Source organism: Triplophysa rosa, linkage group LG3, assembly GCF_024868665.1.
Source record: "Triplophysa rosa linkage group LG3, Trosa_1v2, whole genome shotgun sequence".
In the NCBI taxonomy this organism is placed as follows: Eukaryota; Metazoa; Chordata; class Actinopteri; order Cypriniformes; family Nemacheilidae; genus Triplophysa; species Triplophysa rosa.
The window spans coordinates 7,192,544-7,219,494 of record NC_079892.1 but is presented as its reverse complement, the minus strand read 5'-3'; the positions used below and the strand labels follow the sequence as shown (position 1 = coordinate 7,219,494).

General features: G+C 40.7%; 1 protein-coding gene across 2 annotated transcripts in view; it reads left to right on the top strand.

The window, feature by feature from the left end:
- ccnd2a (cyclin D2, a) overlaps window positions 1–26,951 on the top strand; it is a 134,986-nt gene that overhangs the window by 84,626 nt on the left and 23,409 nt on the right. The window contains exons 2-4 of one of the 2 annotated variants that reach the window (XM_057330442.1): window positions 1,113–1,160; window positions 10,456–10,622; window positions 10,768–13,585. In XM_057330442.1, coding sequence (XP_057186425.1) covers window positions 13,559–13,585 — 27 coding nt within the window. In that variant the 5' untranslated portion in view covers window positions 1,113–1,160; window positions 10,456–10,622; window positions 10,768–13,558. Of the gene's footprint in view, window positions 1–1,112; window positions 1,161–10,455; window positions 13,586–26,951 lie in introns of both variants that reach the window. The other variant, XM_057330441.1, reaches the window with a different exon arrangement.

Genomic DNA, 26,951 nt, shown 5'->3' with positions numbered 1-26,951 from the left:
GTATGAGAGCCATGGCTTACTTTTACATTTCCATCACTGCAGTCTTGCAATTGACTTTAAAATGCTTAAACTGAACACCATTTGATGAATTGCTGTTGCTGTTATTTCTAGGCAAACATCTGTTTAGTAAAGTTTTGATTTAAAACAAATTGGGTTGACTTTGGAAAACAGGGCAAACTCACCGTTTTTCAGGAAATGGAAAAAACACTGTACTTTTTACATGATTAAAAGCTGTGTTGTCAAAGTTGAATAAAGTTTACTACTTTTTATGGGTCAAATATTTGCAAAACCCAGCAGCGACAAACATCATAATGATTTAAGGCAAAAAAACTAAAAATCACGAAAATATGGAGATAAGAGGTTTCAGAAGGACAGCCGCGATGTTAAGGAGAAACATTTATTCTGTAAAGAATAACAATGAATTGAAATAAAAAAGTTTTCTGTAGCTTAGGTGTTTAAAATGTGTGATTGCAATGACAACACCTACATTAAAACCTTAACGTACTGTATCCGTAATGGAGATTGCTTTGTTTTGCCAAAAATACTTTACTCTTCTATCAACAATCTACATTTTTCCACATCTATTTATGCACAATACAGAGTTTCTCAAGTGTGCACAATCTTTCCATTTTCCAAACCCTTGCACTCTTAACAGCAACAAAACCGGTATGGTCTGAAAGTGTGGGGTTTCTCTCCTCTGCAACTGGCCGCCATTAGGGGATTTCCACCAATTTCAGCATAAGGAGAACATGGATTTTCCACACAAAAAAAGGAATTACTATGATATAGTACATCGCAGTGTAAAGTATATCGCTGCTGTCCGTCTGAAACCTTGAATCTCCATATTTTGTGATTTTTGTTTTTTTGCCATAAATCATTATTACTAGTCACTCTTTGTGTTTGCCAATGGGTTTTGCTTTTCAACATTGACAACACAGTATGTAATCCTTTAAAAGGTACAGTGTTTTTTCCATTTTCTGAAAAACAGCGAATTTGGACATGAGGTTGTAAAAGGCCTACAGCCCAGAACCCTGTAGCAACCAACACCTGAGTATGTTTAGATGATGAATAAAGCATATAGATGAAATGATTGTTTGTTTATTTCATTTCAGGTGTTCATGGATTTCACATAGATCAATGACTGCACAGGCAGACCTCAAGTAAGTGCTTGTTTGTCTGCACAGTTACTCTAGCTTCTATAAACCTCAGAGCTTATAAAATTTCTTGCTATAAGATTGGGTAGATTGCGGTTTTGTAGATTGGTGGATATGAGATGATGCTGTTTAGTCTCTGCAATAATACATGCATCGAGATGTTGAAAGATTTAGGTTTATTTGAGGGCATACAGGAAACAATTTACCATGAAACAGGAAATACCTGCTGCCAACGTGATTAATTTTTGTGGCGAGCGATACACTAATACCTGTAGGATATTGACCTTTAAGAGAACGTGTTTGTGTGGTTACCAGGACATTAATTCAATCCATTTGGTGCTTGTTGGTATTAAGATGGTTGGTTAATCCAAAGGATATAACCGAAAGATTGTTTCCCTCTGTCTGGCATAGAATAATACTTTTGTACCCATGATGGTTCATTTTAAGTTTTTCTGCATTTCCCACCATGGCCTAAATACACCTTGTTTCACGTGATAGCATGAAGGTGGGCGTTGTTTTGAAACTCATTATTTCAGTAAATGCACATGTGTATAGGGTCACGTCTTAAGGAACAGGTGTTGCTGACAATGGCATTTTCACTTTTCTTTTGCATGAGCTGTGAACTTCAGGTTTGCAAATATTCTTGTGGTGGTGATTTAGACTCAGATATTGCAGCAATGGATGCATCGCAAGTTCAGAATAAATCGTGTAGGTTTAGATCAGTGTCCAGTCTCCTCACAGTTACATATAGTAATCATTTATTATATGTTCTATTTAAATTCATTATCTATATTTAAATGTTTGCTAGCGTTCTAAATTCATATTGTAGTAGGTTTATATTTATCAATATTTAACTGCTAATCTGAAAGCACTGGCAAAACACACTATTTCCTTTTTTAAGGCTTTGACCTTTAGGCTCTGACCTGCACATTGGCCAGTGGTTTTACCATGAACACATGTTTCAGTATCACAAATGATCTGATACTTAACTGTGTCGAACCACTGAAACCTGAATTACAGTTGAATTCCTGTAAATGTTCATATGAGGGGTTTCCATGCTATTTATAAATCTCATTCATTACAAAAACCCTTCATGTCCTCTTGCATTACTTGTACTGTTATTCTCTGTAAATTCATAACTGTCCATAACTATCAAATGAATTCGGTGTAGAAAACAGAGGTGGAACATATGGCACAAAGCCCCTTGCCAGTTCCTGTCTGTGTGCCAATATAGGAACAAAATAAACGTCTGCTTAAGAGTCACTGTTTGAATTGTAGTAAAGATGGTGCTACTTTAATTTGTCTGTGCATTATAGTTGCTTATAGGTTGAAATGCCATAGCTATGTGACAGCGTTGTGGAGTAACTAAAATGAGCTACTAACTTTGCTACTTTTGTTTATAGTTTAGTCTTCAACAGGTAAAATTTTCACATGTGGTAATGAATTTGGTAAAATTGTACATCAGTGTTTTATGCTGTAGTTATTGCAAACACAATTTAACACATTCTTGTCGGATTTCCCCTCCTTCTGTCTCGATATGCTGAACTACAGTTTGTTGATGATACACAGCATTGATTAAAAAAAATTGGTTTATTTACTACATATTTATTTATTGACGTAAGTTTATTTTCTTATCAAATAAAACAATTTATGCTCTTTAAACTCGTACATTTTTAACGCATCTTTCATAAGATTTCATTCAAACTTTAATCCAGCATTGTTTAATGCAGTATCTTAAAAAATCACAAGTACGTAATCTAAAATCTAATTGTGTTCGTGTGCTGGTGCTTGCGTCTCATTTGCAAACGAACGACTTGGCACTTTTGACATGAGTATACACACTTGAACCCTTTCAGTTCCTGGGATCAGGTCGATACAGCTGCCTGCTACAGCTGAGCTCTAGAGAGCTGGTTTCTAAAACCCCGCTCCATTCTGGTTGCCTGTTCTCCTCTTTAGTGTATGTTTCCCAGTGGTCACATCTCCCTGCGGTTCAGACATGCCACCCAATCTCCTGCTTATTGGACCCATCTGTCTCATTAGATTATGTCTCATTGCTTGTACTGTTTTAAATGTCAGATTTGGAAACCAGCCTGTATCACTTCCTGTTCCATTAAATACAGTAACGGTAGGGTTGCAATTAATAGGGTTGCAAATTTTCTTAACACGGTTTAGGTTTCTGTCATGTGTGCTTTAATAGAGGAGGGACATTTTGAGTATTTTTTCTCAATTTACACCTTGACTTTAAAATAGGGTGCACTGTTCCACAAGGATTAGCCCAGATGTAAACATTGGCAACTTCCTGTGTGGATGCTTTTCTTGTGAGTCTTTGCCACCATGTTGAACCAGAGTACCGTCACACTCAAATATACATTCCAAAATGTGTCATTTATTCACATCATGAGCATACACAAACATGCCAAAATTAGGGCTGTCAGATGTTATTAGATTAATAATTTGTTGACTAATTTTTCAAATTAATTGCAATTAATCACATATCCAGTAATATTTCCTGGAAAATCCCCCAAATCACATAACTATATAGTCAATTAATCTTTATTTATTCTGTTTTATTTGATTGAATTATGAAATTTGGTGACAAGTAATTGTCTCATAAATAATTGCAATTATGATGATTAATTGTCTGTTTTTTGTCACATTCATTAAATAATTGTCACATATTGTAATTATTTGAATATTTGTCAATTGTGACAATACTGTAAACAACCTAAACAATCACTATAATGTAACAATAACAGATAAGACCATCTTGTGACAGCCTTATTTGTCTTTGCTATTGTTTCATTTATTGTCTTAGATCTAAAAAAATTCACATGATTGCAGTGAGGTCATGGGGCACAAATTTCATCATTTTCATCAATACGCAAACACACAAAGGCGAATATCTAGCTCCCTGTTTGTCAGTGCATAGCGACTGAATGAAGGAAACATCTGCCTGCATGTTGCACTGTCTACACCAGATCACCACAGTCATCTAACAGAGGGAGAACTGCTGCACGGGCACATCCACATCACCAGAGCAACTGCTACCGCACACACACATACACTCACACTTCTTCAGCATACCACCAGCATCTTCCACAGCAGCTGTGTGAATGCATCTGTTTGCGTCAACCAACTTTATTCTCTTTCCTCCTTACCATGGCCATCAGCTTGGTTCTGTGTTCATGTGGGCCGTGTGTGCGGATGCAGATCGTGTGCCTTACAAGACCCGCACGCGCATGCAGTTCCTGTGTGGCAATTCCGGTTAGATACAGTGAGTTCCCCTGAGAACTTTTGAGTTCGGTGCAGTGATGGTGGGACTTATTGTACAGGAGAAAGATTCTGGCCTTGCAGTGTTGTGATGTATTACACGAGGGCCAGCAGGAGTGCTGATCAAGGCTCACTTTCACCCTTGTTCAAACTGAAGTTAGAAAGTAAAACTGATACAAAAAAAGCACACCTGTAACATTGGGGCATAGTTTGAGCAAAGACATACAGTATAAACCAGATGGGGTTTTACTGATAAACTTGCATATTTGCTGATATAAATATGATTTTTTAAATGCATTATTTGAATTATTAAATGCACAATTAGTAAATGTCACAATTAGTAAATGCATTAGCAAACATGAACTAACATTGAGGTTATCACTCGAATCACTTTTCCTAAATACAGCTAGAGATATTACTGTTGGTTTGCTTAAAAGTGAATATGAACTTGTTTTCTTTGCCGTATTTGGGGTCTGAAAAAAAATACAGAGTTTGTTTTCTGTCATTTTGATCCGTTTCTCCAGTTTTCATTTTCTGCAAATAAATGCAAATAGAAACAATATTTTTATTTGAAATTTGGGGGAAATATTGGTTGTAGTTCACAGAATAAAATAAAAATAATTTTACCTAAACACATACCTACAGTATAAATAATAAATTCAGAAAAACTGAAAATGGTCTTTGGAATGGTCTTAAATTTTTCTGCAGCTGTATATTACATGCAACATTGTATCTATTTTAAGTATTAAGTGTTAACAGCAATTTATGTAACATTATTGCACAAATTGTGTAATAAAGTCATTTCAGAGGTAAAAGATGTTACCGCTGCTGGTGCTCTGACAGCTCTCCTTTCTAGCAGCCGTATAAATAGTCAAAGCATGGGTAGGAGTAAGACCCGATTTGGCATCAAAATAATAACATCCCATCGCCAAAAGGGAAAGCACACACCTTCTGCAAACAGCGGAAAGTCAAATCGATAACTTCCTGTTTTTAGTCTTTGAGGATAAAGGATACAGTTTCAGGTCTCTGGGTTGTCTGTAGTATTAATATGCTTCTCTATACACTTATAGAACCTTATGAAAACTCAACAGTGAATCAATCGAGAGATCGCGTGGAAAGCGTGTTTCCCAAACACGAGCGTGCAGTATCTTGTATCTTCAGCATAAAGCCAGAGCAGCGGAGGTGTGTGACTTGAATGCATAGAAGACAGCAACCTGAGCTTGAGCTTTTGAAGTGTCAGTACGGGTTTCAATTGCTAAGGAATTGTCAGGCATTATAACCACAAGTCTGTCCCAGGGATCAGCGCTCAAAGCAAGGGTGTGGGCGACTTTCTCAGGTGGAGCGTTGCGATTGTGCGCATGAATCGAATCCCAAACGTGAGTATAGGAAGCGCTCGAGTATCGGAAACGCTTGAGTATCGGAAACAGATCAGCAGCTTTGCCCCATGGCCTGTGCCGTGCTGATGACTTTGGGTTTCTATGGTTACCAAGGGGGAAAGCCCCAGCGTATGCATGCGTGACAGCATTCATAAGTATCAATTAAGGATCACGTGTTGACCCTGATTCTCTAATGCCGTTTAAAACAGTTGAGTTGTAGAAAAAGCACCAATGTTTTGAGGTTTCTAATGATGAGACTACAGATCTCATCACACATCTATCAGATGTCTATTTTGATCTGTTTAAGGTTAGTTATGTAGTGTTGATGATTTAGTATTAAAATGTCCTAAAATGAAAAAAAAGTGACCCTAAACCTTTAACCTGTAGTGTAATACAACCAGAAAAGATTGATGTTGGATAGTATACAAGCCCTTTCCAGCTACGTTCAGTATCTCTCTGAGATGGGCTCCACTGGGCAGGACGGGCCATCGGTCCCCTAACAGGCACAAGAGCACCAGCGTACATACCAACTTACCACGCTGATGGCTAAACATGTCCCCGAGCGAGGGCTAAGCAGCGAGCCCACCCAGGTCTGTCGGCCCGGCACAGTCTACCTTCCGCGTTCCTGGTAGGGTCCGGCCGAGGATCAAGGGCAGGCCGCACGTCGGGGGACCCTGTAATGAGTGTACGGGCCTGGCCATCACTTTCATGCTCTGGCCCAGGAGTGTAATTTCATCAAATGCTATTTCCTGCTGATAAGACCAAAACATTCTCTTTTCTTATATTTAGGATGGGGAGGGGAGTGGATGTAACGGGGGAGTGATTGACATAATTTGGACTAAAGGAATGTGAAAGTGTACCACCGTTAGCTGGAACCGCGTTGCTTTTGCCCGAAGAGTGCATAGGTCACGTAATGACTCATCTGCCAACATGAACGCAGCATGCTATGAGAATAGACTGTGCTTCATTGTGTTTGGACATTTCCATCGAAACTCCGTCCTCTACCCCTTTAATGGCTTAATCAGGCCCGTATTACACTATTACTTTACTCACCCAAGACCTTGCAAATTGTTTCCAGCTTTAAGGAAAATCAGTTAAGATAGTTTGCAGGCCCTGATAGGCAGTGGATTTTAATTTACCATGGCTGGTCTTTGTTCCCTCTTCCTCGGTTTTGTGTTTAGACTACAGAGTCCATGACTGCAATATTTACCTTATCTGGCTATGTTTGACCTCAGTAGCTTATTGCTTGTGGTTGGCATTCCCACAGTATTATGTAGCATGCAAAATGGAATGGGTAGAGGAATGCGTTCAAAAAGAGGTGTCATCTGAGGCGAATGACACCGTAACAGGGCACCAGTCAGTCGCGGACAAACATGGTACTTCCTTCCACGTGCCTCTGTTGTGATCCCAATCATTCATAAATTTGCGCACTACGGGAGGTTTGGGACTCTGTCCATCCTGTTCACTATCTGGAGGCATGTGGCCATTAGGATGGAATGAGAAGCCATCACAAGCTCATCTTAAGATAACGTCATGGTCCGGAGGGACGGCAACCTGAAAGCCTTTACATCTCCCCTTCCGCTGGCTCTGTCTCACTCCCTTCTCTCTTTAATCTTGAGATTTTCTTTCGTTTCTATGCTTATGGTCTTCATCTCACTTTTCTAAAGGAAGCGCTTGCACTGACAGCATCCAAAGGTGTTTCACTTCACTTTCCTTAAGCATGTCTGAAAACGTGGGCTGTGTCTTAATTTCTCTGAAGACATGACTCAGTGTTTTGTGTATTTTTACCTTTAAAAAATGATACATTCCTGGTTTTAAGTAGGCTTAGGTATTACTGGAAAAACAAGACAAAACACTAAACTAGCTTGGAATTGTGTACATAAAGAGAGCTGAAGTCAACAGTATAGCCTGCAAAAGCCGCCATCTTGCTTTCTCTGTTTCAGCCCTTGCGTCTATCAACCCTCATGAAGGAGAAAAGACGAGTAAGACGGATATTTTGAGTATTCGAACCAGGCCATGGTCTTTCTCATCCTCTCTGTCTCTTGTGACCTCTGTCTCTCGTGTTTGTGTATGTCTTCCGGTCTTGTGCACCTTCCTCTCTAGCTCTTTCCTTTCCTTTTGACTGTTTTTCACTTTATGACTGCTCTCGGCCCAAGTCTGTTCTCTATTTTTTCATGTCTTTCTCACTGCATGTCTATTTTATCTTAGCCTCAGCCGTGTATGTGTTTCGCTGCAGAGCATTGAAAAAATTCCCCCTCAGTCATCTAGCAGATTCACCTCTCTCAGCAGACTCTTCTTAAAGCCTAACTCACTAAAATGTAAATAGTGCAGAGGCTTTCTCATTACCTCACTGGGTATTTTTAGGTTCCTCTTAAGAGCAGATGCAAGCAAAGACCTATAACTCACCAGCACCACGAAAAAACCTAGGCAAATGAAAACAGTGATGACTACACGGGGGCCTGCATGTAACTGCATAGGAATAAAAAAAATCAAAAACAAGATCTCTATGATATCTCTGTTATCTCAGTAGTGAGATTAAAGAAAAGCAAATTCTTTTTATACTACAATTGTTTCTCTTGAGAAAACAAGCCTAGTAATTTCACATGCCTCCTTCAGAAGTTTCAGAAGAGATTGCAACATTGTTTAAATGGGGCTTTAATATGACAGTATTTTTTTTTAAGCCAAATGAGATTTGTTATCCACATAATTGTATAGCTCTATACTATATCAATGTACAGTATATTAGTGCCTTCTCTAGATGTATTAATGTATGTGCCTTCTCAGGATTTTTGAAAAAATCTCAGTGGTGTCTCAAAAGATTTTTTTCTCCAAAATGTACTCTTTAAACTGCTGTGTGATCTGAGCATCCTTCTCGAACTGGTATGAGAAAAGCATTGCTTGTATTCAGTAGTTGTCACATTTTTCTTTAAATATTTTTACTTTATTTTAGAGAAACATCTGATACTAAGTAGATAACGAATGCAGTTTTCTCCCTCATTTAAGCTATGCAAGAACATGAAACAAAACCATTTTCCTATCGGAGTTGAAATTTTAACTAAACCATAACCTTTGCCTTTGTAGTGTTGTTCTGTTGTTTCTTCATCACGTTTGAAATCAGGCAACCTCACATGACTATGATGCAAAAGATGACCGTGAAATGTTCCGTGAAGTTCCTCTCTCCTGCTTTCAGTCTCGTTGTGGGAACAGAACTCAGTGTTTAAAAAGAGATCACAGTTGTCATCACATCATCCCTATCCGTCCATGTGCCTCACCCTCTGCTGGTACGCAGTGTCCTTTTGCTCTGACAACACTGTCTCTGAGGAAAACATCTCATAAGGAGGCTGATATTCTCTGTATGCTTTGTCTGAACAAGTGGGGCTCGGAAATAACCGGGGTGTTCCCTCCCTGGTTCCTCTCCAAAAAATTACCTTCAGCTGCAATCAGAGCCAGAGGATGACACACCATCTAGGAGTCTGGGACGAAGCCGTGATCTCTGTCTTGATGCTTCTGCTCAAGCTGTAGTCATCAAGTCTTCACTACATCTTTCTGTTTTTATCCAGGAAAGTCCTTTTTCAAGCCCATTCGCACCATCATTAAACCTTTGACCAAGGGATTTAGGAAGGAAGAACGTGAGAAAAACAACAAATCAAATGATGTTGTGTACCCTTTCTTGATTCGCTCTTGCTCTTAAAGGCATAAAACAAAACACTCAGAATTGTTCAAAGTTGTAGGCAAAGTTACGGTACACAATGTGCACATGTTGAGCTTAAATCAAAGCTTGCTTGTCATGGTTCTGCCCCACCTTGTCTTGCTTCTCTTGACCTAGTGGCAGAACCATTATAGAACCTCTTGTTTTATGTGGAGAGTGACGTTTTGTCCCTGTTGGTCTTCCACTCTCCGGTGTGGCGTCTTTTTTCCCGCCCTTTCGTCTCCTCGTTATTGTTTGTTAATTAGTTCATGTCCTGCACCTGTCCCCTCTTGATTTATCCCCTTTATAATGCCCTTGTGTCTTCTGTCTCGTGCTGGATCATTGTACTGTCGTGTGTGTGTCATATGTGGTGAGTTCCTGTCTTGTCAGTGTAGTTTAGTTATTTTGTATTGAATTCAAGTGTTGTTTCAGTCTAGTTAGTTCCTGTCCGTGTTGCTATGTTTTGTTATGTTCCCCCACATGGGTCCTTGTTTTGTGTTTTTAGTTATTATTAAAGTTTGTGTTAACCCCTTACCCGCTGTCTGCATTTGGGTCCTCTGTCCTTGTCTCTGTGTCTCACCCTGAGAACCGTGACCTTGCTATGTTTTTCCGCTATTGAAGCAAATCCCTCAGGCACCAAGTCTGATTTTTTGTAAGTGTGGGCTAGTGAGAAATTTGATTTAAGGGTGCGAAACTGCTGTACTCATTGCATGGTTTTAAAAAGATTACTCAAAGTTGTTTCCACTAAGGTGAAGGGCCTCCATCCTGCCACCCGTAGTCATACAGAAACACAGAAAGTGACACCACATGTACCTTTTAGCCGTCTGCATTGTTGTGCTCATTCCATTTCTGGTAAAGTGGGCTCAGGCTACAAAAGAATTCACCTAAAAAAAGTCTTTCTGCGACACAACGGGTGATGCTACGTTAACTGTGCTCTCTTTTTGTCACACTTCTCTTCTCCATTCAGGATCTGCGACGGTGAGTGGGACCCATTGGAGTGGATCCTATCCAGCAAGGATTCTCCTCTCACACTTCCTCTTTCTCATCTGGCCGGAGCAGTTTCCTGCCCCCTGGATGCAGCGAGGCCATCGTTGCGGATGTGTCCTGAAGAGGGCTTTCCAGCAGTACAAAGAGGTGCTGGAGAAAGATGCCTTCATCCTTCCTACTTTCAAGAACCCAAAAACATGACATCATAGACTTAAAGCTGAAAGAAGATACAGTAGAAAGGTTAAGAGCTTTAGAAACATATAAAAGGCACACTTATCTTTCCTTTTCACAGCACCGCAGCCCAGTCCTACCCTAGACTTCCAGGAGGCTTTGATCAGGCTCAATTTCCAAAAGGCTACAAAAATATCCTTTTCACTTCAGAAACGTACATAAATTTTTCTCCCTCTTCCCCTCGCACGGAATCTAATAAAGCAGTGAAACTAATAAAGTGAATTAGGTCTTCAGCCGGGCACAAGAGCCCTTTATGCTTTTTCTTGCAACGCGGAGCTTGGAGGGTTGAGCTCACAGGAAGGTCTCCAGCAACGCAAGAGAAATGGCTCTGGTTTGACCGGCAATGTCTGCAAGCAATCCGTTCACCTAAACCTAAAGCCTTGAAGTTAAGTACTATTCAGTACACTTGTGTGCAGTCCATTTCCTTCAAAAGGGAGGACAGTAGACAAACACCCTTGTAGAAAGCTAGACGTGCCGGACCACGTGCTGTGCCATGCCTTAAAGAGAATGATTGAGAAAGAGAGACTCTTTCATTTTTTCTTGAGAGGATACTGTGCAGCCAGCTGTACTGTACTTCACCGGGTCTGTGTACTCTGTACACTCCGCTGAACTGCCAGATAGTAATCAATTATAACCCTTGTCACTTGGGGCCATGGGTATAGCAGCTGGCCACAGGAAGCACGAGTTCCATAGCCTCTCAGCCAATCAACTGCCTCCAGCTGTCGCCACACTTAACCACCATTCAAAGTGTGGCTGCTGTGTGCTAATGACGAGGTTCCCTTACCGGGACTTTCTTTTCCAGTTCTTCCTTCCTAAGTCTCAACAGTGCAGACGCATCCGCCTCAGGGACCAACCACCACCCTCCCCCAAAAGCATCTTATTGGTCCCTGCCTTTTTGACATATTCTCTTTGCACTCTTTCCCTTGTCTTTTTAGTCCCTTTCTTTCACTCTGGCTTTCTTTTGCTCTCTCTCTTTCTCCTTTTGGTTCAATGTCTTTCTCATTCTTTTCTTTCACGTTCATGAACTTTCGTCTTTCTTTGCCAGCTCTGCTATTCTTCCCTCGTGCTTTTGGAGTTTTTTCACAGGTGTTTGTGTGGGGGGATTTGCATGTTCCGTGGATATCCAGCCTGTGGAGAGCAAGCCAGCCGGCAGATCAAAGACCAGCCCTGTAAAATGATATGAAAGAGTCCCCCATTAGCATCCATCAGGGTACCCTGAAAGCTCCCTGCTCGGCTGAGGGGGTCTGAGGGCCCCCCAAAGTGAAAGGCAAAGTGAGGGTTTTGGGGGGTTAAAAACAGGCAACCCGTCCGAGGGCATACAGGAAATATTTAAGGAAGGGAGGAAAATTCCCACAAAACACTGAGGTCATTTTTTTCTACCCTTCTCTCTCATCTTTCTCCTTGTCTTAGATTTCCTTATAGTGTTGAGACTGTAAGTGGAGAATATCTCCATCTGTGCACCATCTCCACTCAGCTCGGTGAGTCTAGTGCCGTATCCTCTCTCTGTTGGAGGGTCAAGGTTAGTTCCGACAGCAGCGGGGGGGATGGGGGGACTGCTTCAGCCTGGTCTATTGCGTGGTGTTAATGAGTTCTCCAATTTATCAATATGAGCACCAAGCTGTGCTACTACCTAATTTTTAGTAACGCTGTACCACCACTGTTTTAAGATGTGGTGCCATTAAACTTCCAAACTTTTTGGCCATGTACCATGATAGTACTTTTGGAATTTGGAATCGGAGCACAATATTAATATATAAAATTGAATATCAAGGTATACAATAAAGGACTGTGGTAGTTAATGAAATACTATAGATTTACCACATCTTTGTAAGAGTGCATTTCAAACGTGACTCCGCCATATGGTTTTGCATGAAATGTATAGTCACTCCCAATGCAGTAACAAAGGCTTGTGCTAAAACACTCACAAGAAAGCCACACATAAGGCTTAACTGCTCCCTGAACACTGTAGGGACTCGCGAACAGTGGTGTAGTTCTAAAAAAAGTGGTGTACTATACTATACAACCACAACCCCGACCTCAAATGGCCAAAAGACAGGGGTCAGTGTGTTTGTTTGTTTTTCTAGTAACATATGACAATTATTTTAGTTAAATATTTATGCATAATTCTTCACTTATGCTTTGAATATGAAGTTATAGAATTGGAAAAAATAAGTTGGTGGAAAAAGGTTGGAAAAAAACAGGTCTATGCCAGTACTGTTGACCACAATACAATATTTTTACAAAGCATCGCGTCTTTGTAACACATCACATATACAAGATTACGTAAAAACATATGCAAGATTTTACAGAATACAGATGTAACTTTGTTATCACTGCCATCTCTGTGTCAATACTTGTTAATAATTTAAGGGGAAGATGTTAATGTATGAAGTAAACGTTGTGGTAAAAAACAGACTGCATTATTTTAAATGTAGAATAAATGTAACGAGGAGGTTTAAAACGACTGTAAAGGGAATGAGGATACAGAGAAAATGTAAGGATTCTGACTTGTGCTATTTTAAACAGTAGGGCTATGGAAGTGCTTTGTTTCATTTAATCGCGTGTCATTTAAAGAAAGCTAGTATTAAAAGTTGTGACGGATATCAAAGGTTCGCTTTGCCCTGCAATATCATAAAGAGATAAAGCAGCGCAAGAGAACCCGTGAATTCAGTGTCAATCTTTCTCGAGCCGGAGGCCCGGAACAGATGCGAGTAGCCACTGCAGGTGAGTGCCCTTTAAACCAGCTTTGACTAAAAGTGAGCAGTTTTATCAATATTACCTGACGGCTTCATCTGGACTCTTTCAGTCACCGACAGGACGAACTCCTCGCTGCCACATTGCCAACACTGAAGATGATGGGCTTGACGTGGTTGTCGGAGGTGGGGCTGCAAGACATACTGTGTATTTTCTTAAGAAATGCACCAATTGTATGAACGAATTGTGAACGCGATACAGTTAAAGGGAAAGCAACCACAAAAGCAGCTTGGAGACGTTAAGCAGTAGAACAAGTGGGTATACGCTAATATAGATCTTTAGAAGTCGTTATATGCAAACAGCGCTGTGGAAAAAGTAAGAATACGGCGTATGCGTGCGTATGGCCCCAACTACACCACTGCTCGCGAAACCTTTGGTGCCCCCATATGGAAGTGAACAAGGGGGCCCCGCTGTAGCGCAGTTATGTAACCTCACGGCTCTCCCAGGCTACTTATGCGCACAGTTTCACACACGTGCACACACATGCTCAGACACACTCTGCTTGCCTGTCCCTTTGTGCCAACTTCTCAGGCGCACACATGTGTTGTACATTTAAACAACTGACCTATCGGTAAGCCCCTCCCCTCGAACGCAGATGGGCCAATGGCAGTTGAATATGAGTTGCACGGGGACCGGAACTTGAACAATTTTAGGTTTCAGCGCCATAGAGAAAGATTGTAAGATCCGAAGCTCTCATCGCTTTTATGGTATTTTATGTAACAAACATGATAAAACGATGTGACTGGGGGTACTTGTAACACTAATTCCAGGTGTCCTGGGAGGATGAGGAATGAAATTTATTTTATTCAATTTCCTAAACCCACACAAAAATAGCTAAATGTGGACGCAGTAACCCGATTCAACTCCAATCCCAGTGAAGACAAAAACTGGTTCTGGTTGTCATACTTTCACTAAGTTATAGTTTCCATCTGCAAGATCGTTAATGTCATCTTGTGCTTCAGTATCTCTGGCTAAAACTAGTTGTAGTATGTACATTGTAGGTCATAAACGAAGGTCTACATTTCAGTGTCTCTCCATATTCAACTGGTTAAATGTAAATTAATTTAATCTTACCCTGCGGTACATGCACAGTTGATCCTAGATGTTGTCATCTGCGATCGTGACGACCGTAACATGAGGCTTCTCACGGTTGCATTGTGATCTGTAAACCCTCGCTTAAAGTCACCATGGAACGGAAGTTGCGATTGACTTCTTTTCCGTATCGTGACGTGTATCCGAGTGAAAAGACTTCTGAAATTAGAAACAAATGTAGGGCGGGGCTTTATTTTGCTCTTCCCTTTTTGATTGGTTTGTTGTAAATTGGGCCTGGAGGTGAGGGTTAAAAATGCCTGGCCATTGGACTGGCATATAGTCCTACCTCTTTTTTGTTGCTGACGTCGTGTGGTGAAGAGTTGTTGTTGAGAGAGGGAGAGGAGCTTAACGTTTTTGATTAAAAGATTACAAGTTTAAATGAATTTTTTTAAAATAATGGTGTGCAAGTATAAACCATTTATAATAATCACTGCAACACTGTGTAAAACAATTTTCCTGTTTGATTGCATGGTGACTTTATCCACCATATTTATTTTAAAATCATTTATATATCCCTCCATGGCATATTTAAGTCCCACTTCAATTCTCCTCGACGACAGAGTGTGTCCAAAATGTACCAAAAACAACTTCAGACAAGGTTTTCTCACTGACAGCTGCCATTGAAAGACATTAGGAACTCCGGTCGCTTGCCCTAGTTGGCAACAGTAACTAAGGGGGGCGGAGCTTACCGATAGGTCAATTGCAGCATGTCTGTGCGCAGCTTCCCATTGCAGAGGCGGAAACAGAAAGTAGATAATAGGTGGGCCTGTAAAATTTTGGGTGGGCCGGAATAATTCGCATCACCCTTTCAACCGAAGTAATTTTTAAGAAAAATTGATGGACCAGTGTTCTGTCCCACTGTGGCGTCAAATGAAATCCAATAAACTTCGCTCTACAAATGAAACGGCATCACTGTGCAGTCGATTTAACACGGTCCCACGGGTTTGCGGTGCATAAAAGTCAGCGCAGTTTACCTGACTCATGTTTGTTACAGGCCTGTCGTAGGCGTTTCCAATTTTTATAAAGGTCTCTTGTGAAAGTAGACTCTGTGTGCACCTCAGGAAAATGTCTGCATGCTTTACAAAATATGGCATGTTTATTGTGGACGATTTTGATTTACTGATTCGGAAGCCGGCTGAGTGAGAATATCAGGGGAGGCCAGAATACAAATGCTGCCATTAGCACTCGGCTCATTGGATGTTGCTGTTTGTATTTCACCTTCATTTCCAGGTGCGTCGGTGTGTTTCTTCAGCGTCATTTTCTAGACGTGGTTTTTTTAAAAACTGCCCCATGGATAGCTGTTTAGCCAAGTTTACATGATCATTGAAAGAGAATCTACAGACAGCGATATTGGTGCGCAGCGTAACGGCCGTAACGTAACTGATTTAACGTGAGCACATTCTTAATAATATTTGGATATTATTATTAATGAACAAACAATTACATTTTTTATTTAATTTATACAATTCAAATTTAGAATTAAGCTTAAAATTAATATTTAATAATGTAAAAAATATTTTTTTTGGCTCTGACTGGGTGGGCCAACTGTCAATCTGGGTGGGCCAGTGGGCCTAGAACCGTAGCTCCGCCCCTGTCCCATAGATTTGACTGTGTGTGCGCATCATTTATAATTCGGTTTAAATGTTTCATACTGAATAGGTTTGTACGTGCATTTGTGTTTTAATTGAAATATATACTGTACTTAATGTTATAGTTAATAATTTAGTTAATGTACATTCGTGTGCATGCACATGCAAATGTGTGTGTGCATGACCACATGCCGCTGTCCTCCTAATGGATGTCCCTTTTGGCATGCCGAACACTCGGTTGTCTGACTGAGGATGAGTCTCTTAGCCACTCAGAGAAGAGGATGTGATCTCACCCGTTAAAAATCCAACCTATGTCGTTTGCTACTCATGACTTAATCCAGGCTTCGTCTTTGTGCTAAGCAGCCCCCCTCCCCTTCTCTCTCTCCTTGTGTCCCCAGTTCCTGTTAGATAGGGAAAAGGACTGGGTGAAGGTCATTTCTACTGTACTGTAGTTGTCTGCTTTAGTTGAGCATAAAGTATATGTCTCAAACAAATAGTGGAATTCTTATACATATATACATAAATATGTACAGTATGTATATGTATACACATACATATACACGCACGCACACACGCACACACATATGCCATAATCATATACAGTATGTATGCATGTATGCCTTATTCTGTATTTTCCCTCAAACGTTTGAGTAATAGTAAAGTAAACTCATTAAAATATATTAGCTATGTTGGGTGATAAATAGAATATGCAAAAATGTATCTATTTTAAACAATTGAAACATTCAGACGTATGGTTTCACATTAATGTTTGTACTTCTAATTCCATTGTCAGTTTGAGGCAATTGGTATGTCTGTATTTACCTTTACATTTATGCATTTGGCGGACACTTTTATCCAAAGCTACTTACAGTGCATTCATGGTCTACATTTTTGCATTTTTATTATTATTTTTACATACTTTACATTCTTTACATTTTATTTGTTTACATATGCCCATACATTAGATTTCTGTATGAGATACTAGCCATATTATTTCTGATACGGGAGGAGTCCGCTGTGGCAGTCTTTTCTAACTTTACCGCTGCCCCACTGCTCAACAACTGTCCTGGCAGCTGTTGGGACCCGGCAGATGATGGTGGCACATCATAACTCATACTGATGTGAGATGCACTGGCTATGCAGCCCGCGCTTCCTGTCCGAAGTGCATAGGGCCTCTGTCTTAGTGTGTATGCAGGGTCACAGATGCCACTTAAAAACTGAGTTTTCACTTTTATTCAGCAACATCTGTTTTTGTGTCATGACATACAGCAGATAAACCTATAAATAGTGTATAGACATTACTTGTCCTCATAAAGCATCATATATGTACAACCAAGTGGAAATAAAACAACACTTAGGTGTTGGGTGGGTAATGGATTTCCAAATTATAAGTGCGTGGGAGTTGACATTCTTGTTTGATAAGAGGATCCGTGGAAGATGTGTCATATTGCTTTGGAATTAATACACAAACCAAAGTTGTTTCAACTCATTCATAACGGATGGATTGATCTGTTTCTGAACATCTCAGGACATTGATTTGCATCAGTGCTTCAGGACAAACTGCCACCTCACACACATTCATCCGTTTCTTATCTCTTAAAAGAATATAACCTATTTGTATTTTTTCACAGCTGTGTGATGCCTATTCAGGAGCGGATTTAGTGATTTGGGGGCCCTAGGCAAATCCATGTATGGGGGCCCCAACTATGCGCCATTTTACTTTACTGCAACCCTTATTTTTCTTCCTCCTCAAAGCACAAAACTTTTCACCCCCAGTCAAAGTGACAGGGGAAAACTAAGCTTAATAAACACAGATAAATTCCCAAATGAAAACATAGGAAAACCCATAGAATACATCTGCAGGGTTTTTCCTGGCTAAAAATGAGGCGGAGGTTGTGCAACCCGCTTATAAAGTTATATAAAGCATTACATTTATTCAATCAAACAGAAAAGTTGAAAATTAGAATATGAGCCTTTTTTATAAGACTTTTTAGCCCATAAGTAACCAGTCTAACTAAAGGAGCAAAGCTCATTTACACCATACGTTCCCTTGTAGTTCACTGAGCTTTGAACGATTCACTGATCTCTTACATTACAGTATGTGTAAACGAATTGGTTCAAAGGAGTCATTTGTTTGCGAGTCTTTCTGATCGCAATGTGCGTTCATACTGGCGCACTCGCTGTGTACAGAATAACGCTGATTCAACGAGACAACTTCACAACTAAAAACATTAGAATGATGTACAGCAAGTTAATTTAGAACACCTTTTCAAAAAATTTAATGTAAAACATCTGAACAGCCGTGAAACACAGCTAATACAGCTCCTAATAGCTATAGCTATTTTACTGAACTCTTCAGCGTCTCACTGCGCTGGTAACGAAACAGCGCCTCTATTGTGGCGTAATGCTGCAACTGCAGTTACAAATGACAATCTGTTTTTTTGTGAAGACACTCCACATATTTTTGACGAGAGTCTGAGGCGGCCGCCTCCACTTTCTTTATGCAGGAAAAACCCTAAACTGGGATTACTATATACAAAGTTTGCCATCTCTCCGTGTGTTTTGTTGGGGTTAACGACCTTTCGTGCATTTAAATGTGACCAAATTTCTTTACTAGTGCATACAGTATGAATCATTAGCACTGTACTGACGTTATTATATTGTCTTAATGTGCCCATCGGTCTGCGCAGCGGAGTCAAACAACCTTTCTACCTTTGAACTGGCCTCCTACCAAGCGCACAGCGCTCTTTGTTTGACAGATGTTTTGGTCGTCAGTCATTATAACGGTGTTGTCGGTGTTCATGGAGAAATACTCACTGGCACATTATCATTGCTCGTGGCCGGGAGAGTGCTGCGTCTGGCGGGAGAGAGAGGTGCTGCTGCTGTAGGAGAAGCGGTGGAGTTTGTGTGGGGAAACTTTGGCAACAATCTTTTGTGAATCGTCTTTTTTCCTCGCCGCTGGTGTAGCTGCGTTTCTTTGTCGTTTTATTTCCCTGCGACTTTAACTTCGTTTAGCAGCTAATGTACCACTCAGTGACACTCTCGCTGTGGGCAGTTCTACTAATTCCGCCGCTTCGCTAACTTTCTCTAGCTAGTGTCGAACTCGTCTCGCGCATATACGGTGCTAATGGAATGGTCCACTCTAATCTATAATGGGGGCAGTGCCTTTGTACAGATGTAATAACGTAAAACGTTATGGGATATCCCGACTATTTGGATGATTACTTGGGACTGTAGGTGGCTGCTGACACGGCTTATTGGTTAAGTCCACCCCTTGCTTTTGGAGGCCCCTGGTAGCTCGGGGGCCCCAGGCGACTGCCTACCTTTGCCTAATGGTAAGTCCGCCCCTGTGCCTATTATAATCATATCTCTAATTATTTTATAGCATGATGTCAGAATGGGGCACTTTCTTTCTTTATTATCCCCCCACATTTTGGAATAATAGTAAATCAAAACTATGGAATAAACAAATAGAACAATGGGAATTATTTTGTGATTATTCACTTTTTTTCATGCATTTGTGCCCTCTGATCAAACGATTTTTAGGATCTTAGAAAATGTGAACTTTTGACCAGCAGTGTACACACTGTGTCAAGCATAAACATAACGTACTAACCTGACAGCATTTTTTTGTTAAATGTAAATGTTTAACAAGTTGTAATATGCACCTCTGGTGCATTACAGACCACAGCATGTGAATGCGTTGCGCAGTACATGCGTGCATAACTCATCGTGGAATGCGTCTTACGAGACACGTTTGCTTCCCACCATATTATCTGCTGTTTTGTCTGAGGAACATCCATCGCCCCTAATGCAACACAAAACATACACACTCCTCGAGTCTAATGCTCTGAGAGGGGCCCTAGCACCACTTGATAATCGTGTGCAGGCAACCGAGGTAGTAGACACCAGGCTCAGGAAAACATTCCCAGCACCTCCATTCTAAAGCATGGCGGATGTCATTACCTGTGACTCCCTCCCTCTCCTCATAACACCCAATTGATTTATCTCTGATTGTTTGAAGCTAGTGCAGTTGGATTTGGTCCATATGAGGACGGAGTTGAGGGGTCATCTATAACAATAATTTTCAGCAGCTCATTATTCTTGGGCCAAAGACCCAATTTCCTTCTTGGCTGTCCATGAAACTGACAGATGGCAGAAACCTGAAAAGACATTTTATTCTGCTCTGATAATCATTAACCCTTCAAATGTCGAATACAGAGCTCCCCCACCCGGAGTTTTTTTAAAGGTGAGGAATTTTTTTTGAGGGGGGAGGGACGGGAAACTATGTGGAATGGCTTGAGGGTGCAGTCTACCGACGTCAAAGTTCTCACATGATCTTGTACAGGATGTAGATTTGTTGCAGAGGTGTTGTCAGATAGTTTGTCTTGCTTTATGGTCGTTATACCTGAGCTGTTAGAGACTTTCAAGTTGAGGAGTTCCCCGCACAAGGTCCTCTTTCATGGTAATGCCTTTTGTAGGTATAGAGGACACGGGACAGATCGCCTGGCTTCTTAGAGTCTCTCAATTTCTAGTGGAAATGCCTCTGTGATAAATGCAAGGCCTGGAACAACAGCTGAAGGAGGGCTTGGCCAGATCCCCCAACTGTTTGAGACACGAGAGCAGTTTCCTCATAGCTTGGCTCAGGCTCATGAATGACCTCTTAGATTTTTTTCCAATAATAACCGAACTCCTCTACTCAGCATTTTAAACACCCCTTTCTTCCTGTTATTTTTATTTTAGCTCTTGTCCTTTCTTTTCTTCGAAATTTCCACTCCTGTCATTCTAGCAAAGCCTGTGCAAGTTCAGAGCTGAAACCTAATCTATATCACAGCAGACTGCAGGGGCCAAGACAGAGTCTGAGCAGTGAGTGGGTGGGCATGTGGGGGGGGGGTTCAGGGGGGCTAGCGAGTCTTTTCTTCTTTTATGAAAGAAAGATGAACACTGCTTTATTAACATTTTCCATTGGTCATGTGCCTGCAGTTCGTCCTCATTATTAGCGTTATGCTTATCAATATCAAATAATCGTTGTCTGCTCATATTCCTTTTTGAAGATGGTGATCTCTTCATTTGCCCCGAGTGACATTTTTACTTTGCCATCTTTCATTGCGGTCACTGACCTACTGTAAATATGTAGTTGATCTCTCCCCTGTGTATTTGAAATGTCACGGCTGATGAGAGAACATGTATTCGCTTGTTATGGATTTCCTGCGGAATGCACACTTTCGGTCATACCAGCGTTTCATGTTTTAATAAGCAGTCATTATGAAGTATTTATTTTCCAACAGGGTGTGGAAGCCAAACCTGTTGGTACACTACTGATTCATGCTCCCCTGGCCCACCATATTTGGCACCACGGTTTCAACTAGTCTTGCATGTTCTTTAAGCATGAAGAGGAGGTGTGGGTAGGATAGCGCCTTGTTCCACGACATTAAGAAGTAAGCAGACCGATGGTTTTCGGCAAGGAGTGAAGAGAGGAGAAAAACTCAAACTTGACTAGACGCTTTGTGGGGTGAATTGGCAACACAAAACGTCTCGCCGCATGCATTTGACAAAATTCTCCTCTAGGGACGCTGTTAAGGAAAACCTGAGGGGAATCTAGCATTTTTGTGCTTTGTGGTCAAGTTGAGAGCCACTCGGTGTCTGCACTTTTATTTCTGTAATGTAGCAATGAATGCCGTGTACTGTATACGCAAGCGTGGGTCTATTAAAGTGAGAAGGTGGGTGGGGAAGATAGAAAGAGAGAAAGAGATGTCTGACTTTATATGACTCTACAATGAATGGTGGAGGGGAGGGAAAGTGCCTTAGCATGACAATTCTAATGATGGCGACCATTCATAGAAACAGGAAATGCTTGACCTCACACCCTGAGCGACGACAACAGCAGCCTGTCTGTGTTAAAGGTGTTATTGGGTATACATTTTTGGCAATGAAGATGGTCTACATACTTGCAGCCAACGCCAACCTTGCCCTTCTGATACCATATATCATGTGATGCAGCGTATATTGCCTTCTCTCTGCAATCTGTAACTTTGTTGGTTAAAAATAAACATGTTTTTGAGCAGATTGGTCTATAACTTTCTCAATTTAATTTATTGGATACATGTAACGAAATTACCTAGATGATACATTTGATGGAACATGTGACAGGACTTTAAAGAACTGCACTATTTTCTAGAACTAACTTTTTTCCCCATCTGACCTCATTTATGGACCCTAGACTCAATCCTACTATTGTGCTGTCGAAGTCTTGACTAAGGGCAACTGATTCAGGCTTTGATGGCGTGACTGCTAAAGATCATAATGCATTCCCTTGCTCTCTACTTGAAGCATAGGCTTTACCCCTGCGGAGGAATTCAGAGGTAGCTCTACTGCCGTCACCGCATTGCATCAGGAATGCCTTTCTCCATAGCCCGTCTGTTCATAACTGCTTCTATTCACTATCTTCATACTTCCTGAACCACTCAAGCTAAGCAGCGTGGAAGGAGACGTCGTTTAGAAGTCTTTTGGTCTCTCCGAGGCATCTTTTATGACCGAGCACTGGGATCCAGACTGGTCCCTCCCCAGTTCATTAGAAGCTTGTTGTCCATTCTCCCTCTCTGGCATTCTCATAGAGAGCTCTAGAGCGAGAGAGAGCAGGGGTGGGTGGGGAAGTCAGGGGGTTGACCCATCAGTCAGGAGGTCTGGGGGGGTCTGACCCTTGACATGCTGGGGAGCTTCAGAGTGTGGAAGTCGAGCCCTGGAGAAATTAGCGGGGGGAGAGAGGCATTCTCAACCCACATCCCCAGCAGAGTTTGTCTTATTCATCAATGGCCTCTTAGCATTCGCACCCCAAGAATGAAGCAGACAGTTCTGAATCCTGAATCAGCGTGGAAGGAGGGTAATGGAGATTACCTTCCAGGAGATACAGGGGGTGAGAAAGGAAGAAAAAGAGAATGGGAAGAAAGAAATGGGGGTAAATGTAAGAAATGGGGGACTCTGGTTTATCCCAGCAGGCTCTGGACAGATTTTGTTCAGCTGACCCACAAAGATTTCAGCAGACCCGTCGACTGTTTGTCATCCACAGGTCTGGTTCCAGCCACTGTTTACACTCCCCCTGCCTCACATAGTCGCTAAAAATAGTGCTATCCTCTCCCGACTGATCCAGGAAAAAGCCTGCATCCCTTTTTATAGCCTTTGCATGACGCAGCATGTCAGAGTTGTTTTCGCTACCCCCCCCCCTTTCTCTAACACAAAGCATCTCTATGTCTTCAATGGAACACATGTATTAGATTGAGAGTGCGGAAAGCAAGGGTCACACTCCTGTCAGTAATTGCAATGTGATTATAAACGAGCTAACGTGATTAGGGCAGAGATGTGATTGAAAGGTGAGTGCCGGCCTGTGATGTGGACTGGCCCCTCAACTATGTGAAGGAATTCCAAAGGTAATGGATGAAAAATGGCTTCCTTTCCCCTAAATGCAGACCAGAGCAGAAAGTTAAGAATGGGTGTGCTTCTACTGCTTTCTGCAACCGTGTCAGACAGATAGTTGATCTGGTTTCATTTAGCATGAACATTTTGCGTTTCTGTTTTTATTTAATTATATTAAAATATAGCATATACAGTATGAATTAATAGGTGGTTCTTTTGATCCATGGCAATTATTGTTAAAGATGATTGTAAATAACATCTGACAACCCTTAGATGCCAACTCTGAATCAATATACAAAACTGCATAATTACAATTAATTTTACTGCATTAATTGTAAATGTAATCATTACTTCAACATGCTTATGGTTTCTGCAATCCGTAACTTTTGTCTCTCTAATATATGTCATAACATATATTAAATAAAATATAAATAGTTATATTATTAGACACTAGCCAAACACAAACCGGAAGTTAACTGGGGGTCAGGCGCGTCCGCGTCCGATGAAATGGTCTATAAGCAATGAATGAAACGCATGAATACAAAGAGGTTCTTTTGTTGTGTGATTATTCATGGGCAAACGATTGTATAGCTCTGTATAAACCTAGCATATCTTTCGCAGTCCTAGAAGTCGATGAAATGAAAAGTCCATTATGTGTATAATGTAACACTAACCCTATCATTGCGGGTAGCAGTGAATGGAAGCATACATATATGTTTTTGTATCAGATCAAGGTGTTCTACAATTTCCCTCCAGAGAAACCTTTAGGATTTCCTAAAATAAACTCCGAAATCATGAATATTCTTTTTCATGGAAATTAAGTAAAAGCATAAGTGTTGTTAAATGTTTTTTATAGAGCACAGCCTGATGGGTGAGGTGAATGTTTTATTTGTTCAATTGTTTAGTTATGAAGTTATGAGTCAGTTAATGAAATTCAAGAAGGTGTGAGGATCTCATGTAGGTCACACTAGCTGTGTCTGCTTCAGGCATCCCATAGAGAATGTTTTTAGGAAACGGAAAGTAGAAATTCAGAATCGAATCCGTTTGAACAGAGGTATAATTTGATAAATATCTGAAAAAGTCTGGAATTGTTCCAAAAACGACAAACATTTTCAAGCTAAACCTAATCAGATCTGATAAAATAAGTTTCAGGCAGTAGTGTATTTATGGTATTTCTGTTGTGGGTCTTATTTTAGGCACAAAACATTTACTGGTTACCTTTATAGAGGTAAAAAAAATTATATATTTTGTCAAACAGAAGCTCAAGATGCTGAGCTCATGATAAAGCAGAGAATTATTCACAAAGTAGCACTTCACAAACAGGTGCATTCAGCTTTAGAAACTGCTTTTCTCTCAGTGACTTAAGATCTAGTTTGCTGTATTCTTTGTTTATTCCAAATCCATCCATCACAGCACATTTTATTCAAATTTACCTGATGACGTTCACTTCATCATTTTTATAGTATTTTCTGCCTTGTTAATGTTTGACTGCCATGGTACGATTAAACAATTTTTTATTGTATCAATGAATTATTCAGATAAGTGAATGCAAATGCAGTGACACAGAATTGTGATATGTTTTGTCAAGTTGCATGGCAACTTAATGAAACACACTCTTTCTTTATTTAACCAGTAATCAATTTAATATCCACTTTTAATACATTTTCTTTGAAATACATTTCCTTGTTAGCGGTGTTACTCAAAGAATTAAAATGTGTCATAACGGGATTTTTTACACGTACTAGCCAACATGACTGTTGACTGTTATAGGCATACATATTTTGTACCAAGATTTGATGATTTCAAGTTGAGCACAGTTGCGGAATACAGCAGCACATAAAAACAGAGTAAATGTCAACACACTGATAGTTTGATGTTAAATCTGCGGTCACACTTGACTTTTCATTCCATTGACTTCCATTCATACGCATACGAATGTGTCAAACCGGAAACGCAAGCCCATCCGCAGATATTTCGCTGCGTAGCAAAGTTCAAGTTCGGTGAATAATAGGTGACCAATAGAAGATCAAAACGTAACAGAATGACCTCTCGGTACAGGAAATGTAAAACATGGCGGAATCGTTCCCGCCCATTCTCGTACCACCGTCCGAACCAATTTCGCATGCTAAAAGTCAAGTCTGACCATGGCATAATTCTGTAGAATTTGGTGCTCTCAGATCTCGGGTTTGATTGCAGACCTTGAATTAGAGCATTGCGTTGGGGGGGGCATTTAAATGACATGTTGTAAAGTTTCTGTTTACCTCTGATGTGAGAAGAGAACTGCAGGTTAACAAGGTGTCAACAAGAAACATCATGAAGCCAAAGTTTACAGCTCCCAGAATCGAGCTCAACATTCCTAGTGTTGTGATTTCCTCCCAACTGTTGTGTCTGACATTAAAAGCGGTAATTTCACAAATCCCTAACATTTTTCCTTTCAGTATAACAGTTCACACAATAGCATCACAGCCAAAACAACCTCCACCCTTCTTAAGTAAACCCAAACAGAGCCATGGGCCTGTCCTATGGGGAGGTGCTGCTTGATCACAACTGACGTCACACATTGATCAATTCACTTCATGGCTTTTATATTCGAGAACCTGATCTACAACAAAATCTCAATAACTATAAAACATCAGCTTCAGGATTTCCTTTTTTCCTTTTATTCTACTCTGTCTTGATCTGTTTTCCCCTTTATCTGTGTCAGCTGTTCTATTGTGGAGTGTTATGGGTTCAGATGCAGCAGGAATCTTTGGATCAAGGTAATTTCAGTCTGTTTGAGATTTTCCCAGGATGTTAAGCTTCCATTTACCTTTGTGTGCCTCAGCGAGCGAGATAGCAAGCGACACATGTAGCAAACGCACACACGATGGCCCTTAAAGTTTGACGCCAGCAGCAAAACGGGGGGGGACTTGAAAGATACGGATCGTAAATTACACCCGACACTAGAATTTCCCAAAAGGATCAGATTATTTTAACCTGAATCGAGTGTGGGGCTATGCTGTAAATCCATGTGTGTTAGGGTAAACGTGGGGCTGGTGAATTTGCAAAGCCCCTCGTAGGCAAGGAGGCCTTAAAGGAGGGTTTTACTGTTGAATCTTTAGGTTCTTTGATTATATTATCTTTATTCTATAAGGATATACTTAAAGGGATAGTTCACCCAAATATATTGCCCTCATATCATTCCAAACCTGTATGGCTTACTTTCTTCTACAGAACACAAAAGAAGATATTTGAAAGAATGATGGTAACCAAAGAACATTGGAGTTGAATTGGGTGAACTTATTCCTTTTAAGTTTTTTTTAGGTTGCATGTGGTTCATGCTATTAGTGAGCACCAAAACTGAGGTGACACCTGAAGAATGTTAAACGTGAGAATCTGCAGATGAGCTCGCTCACATCTA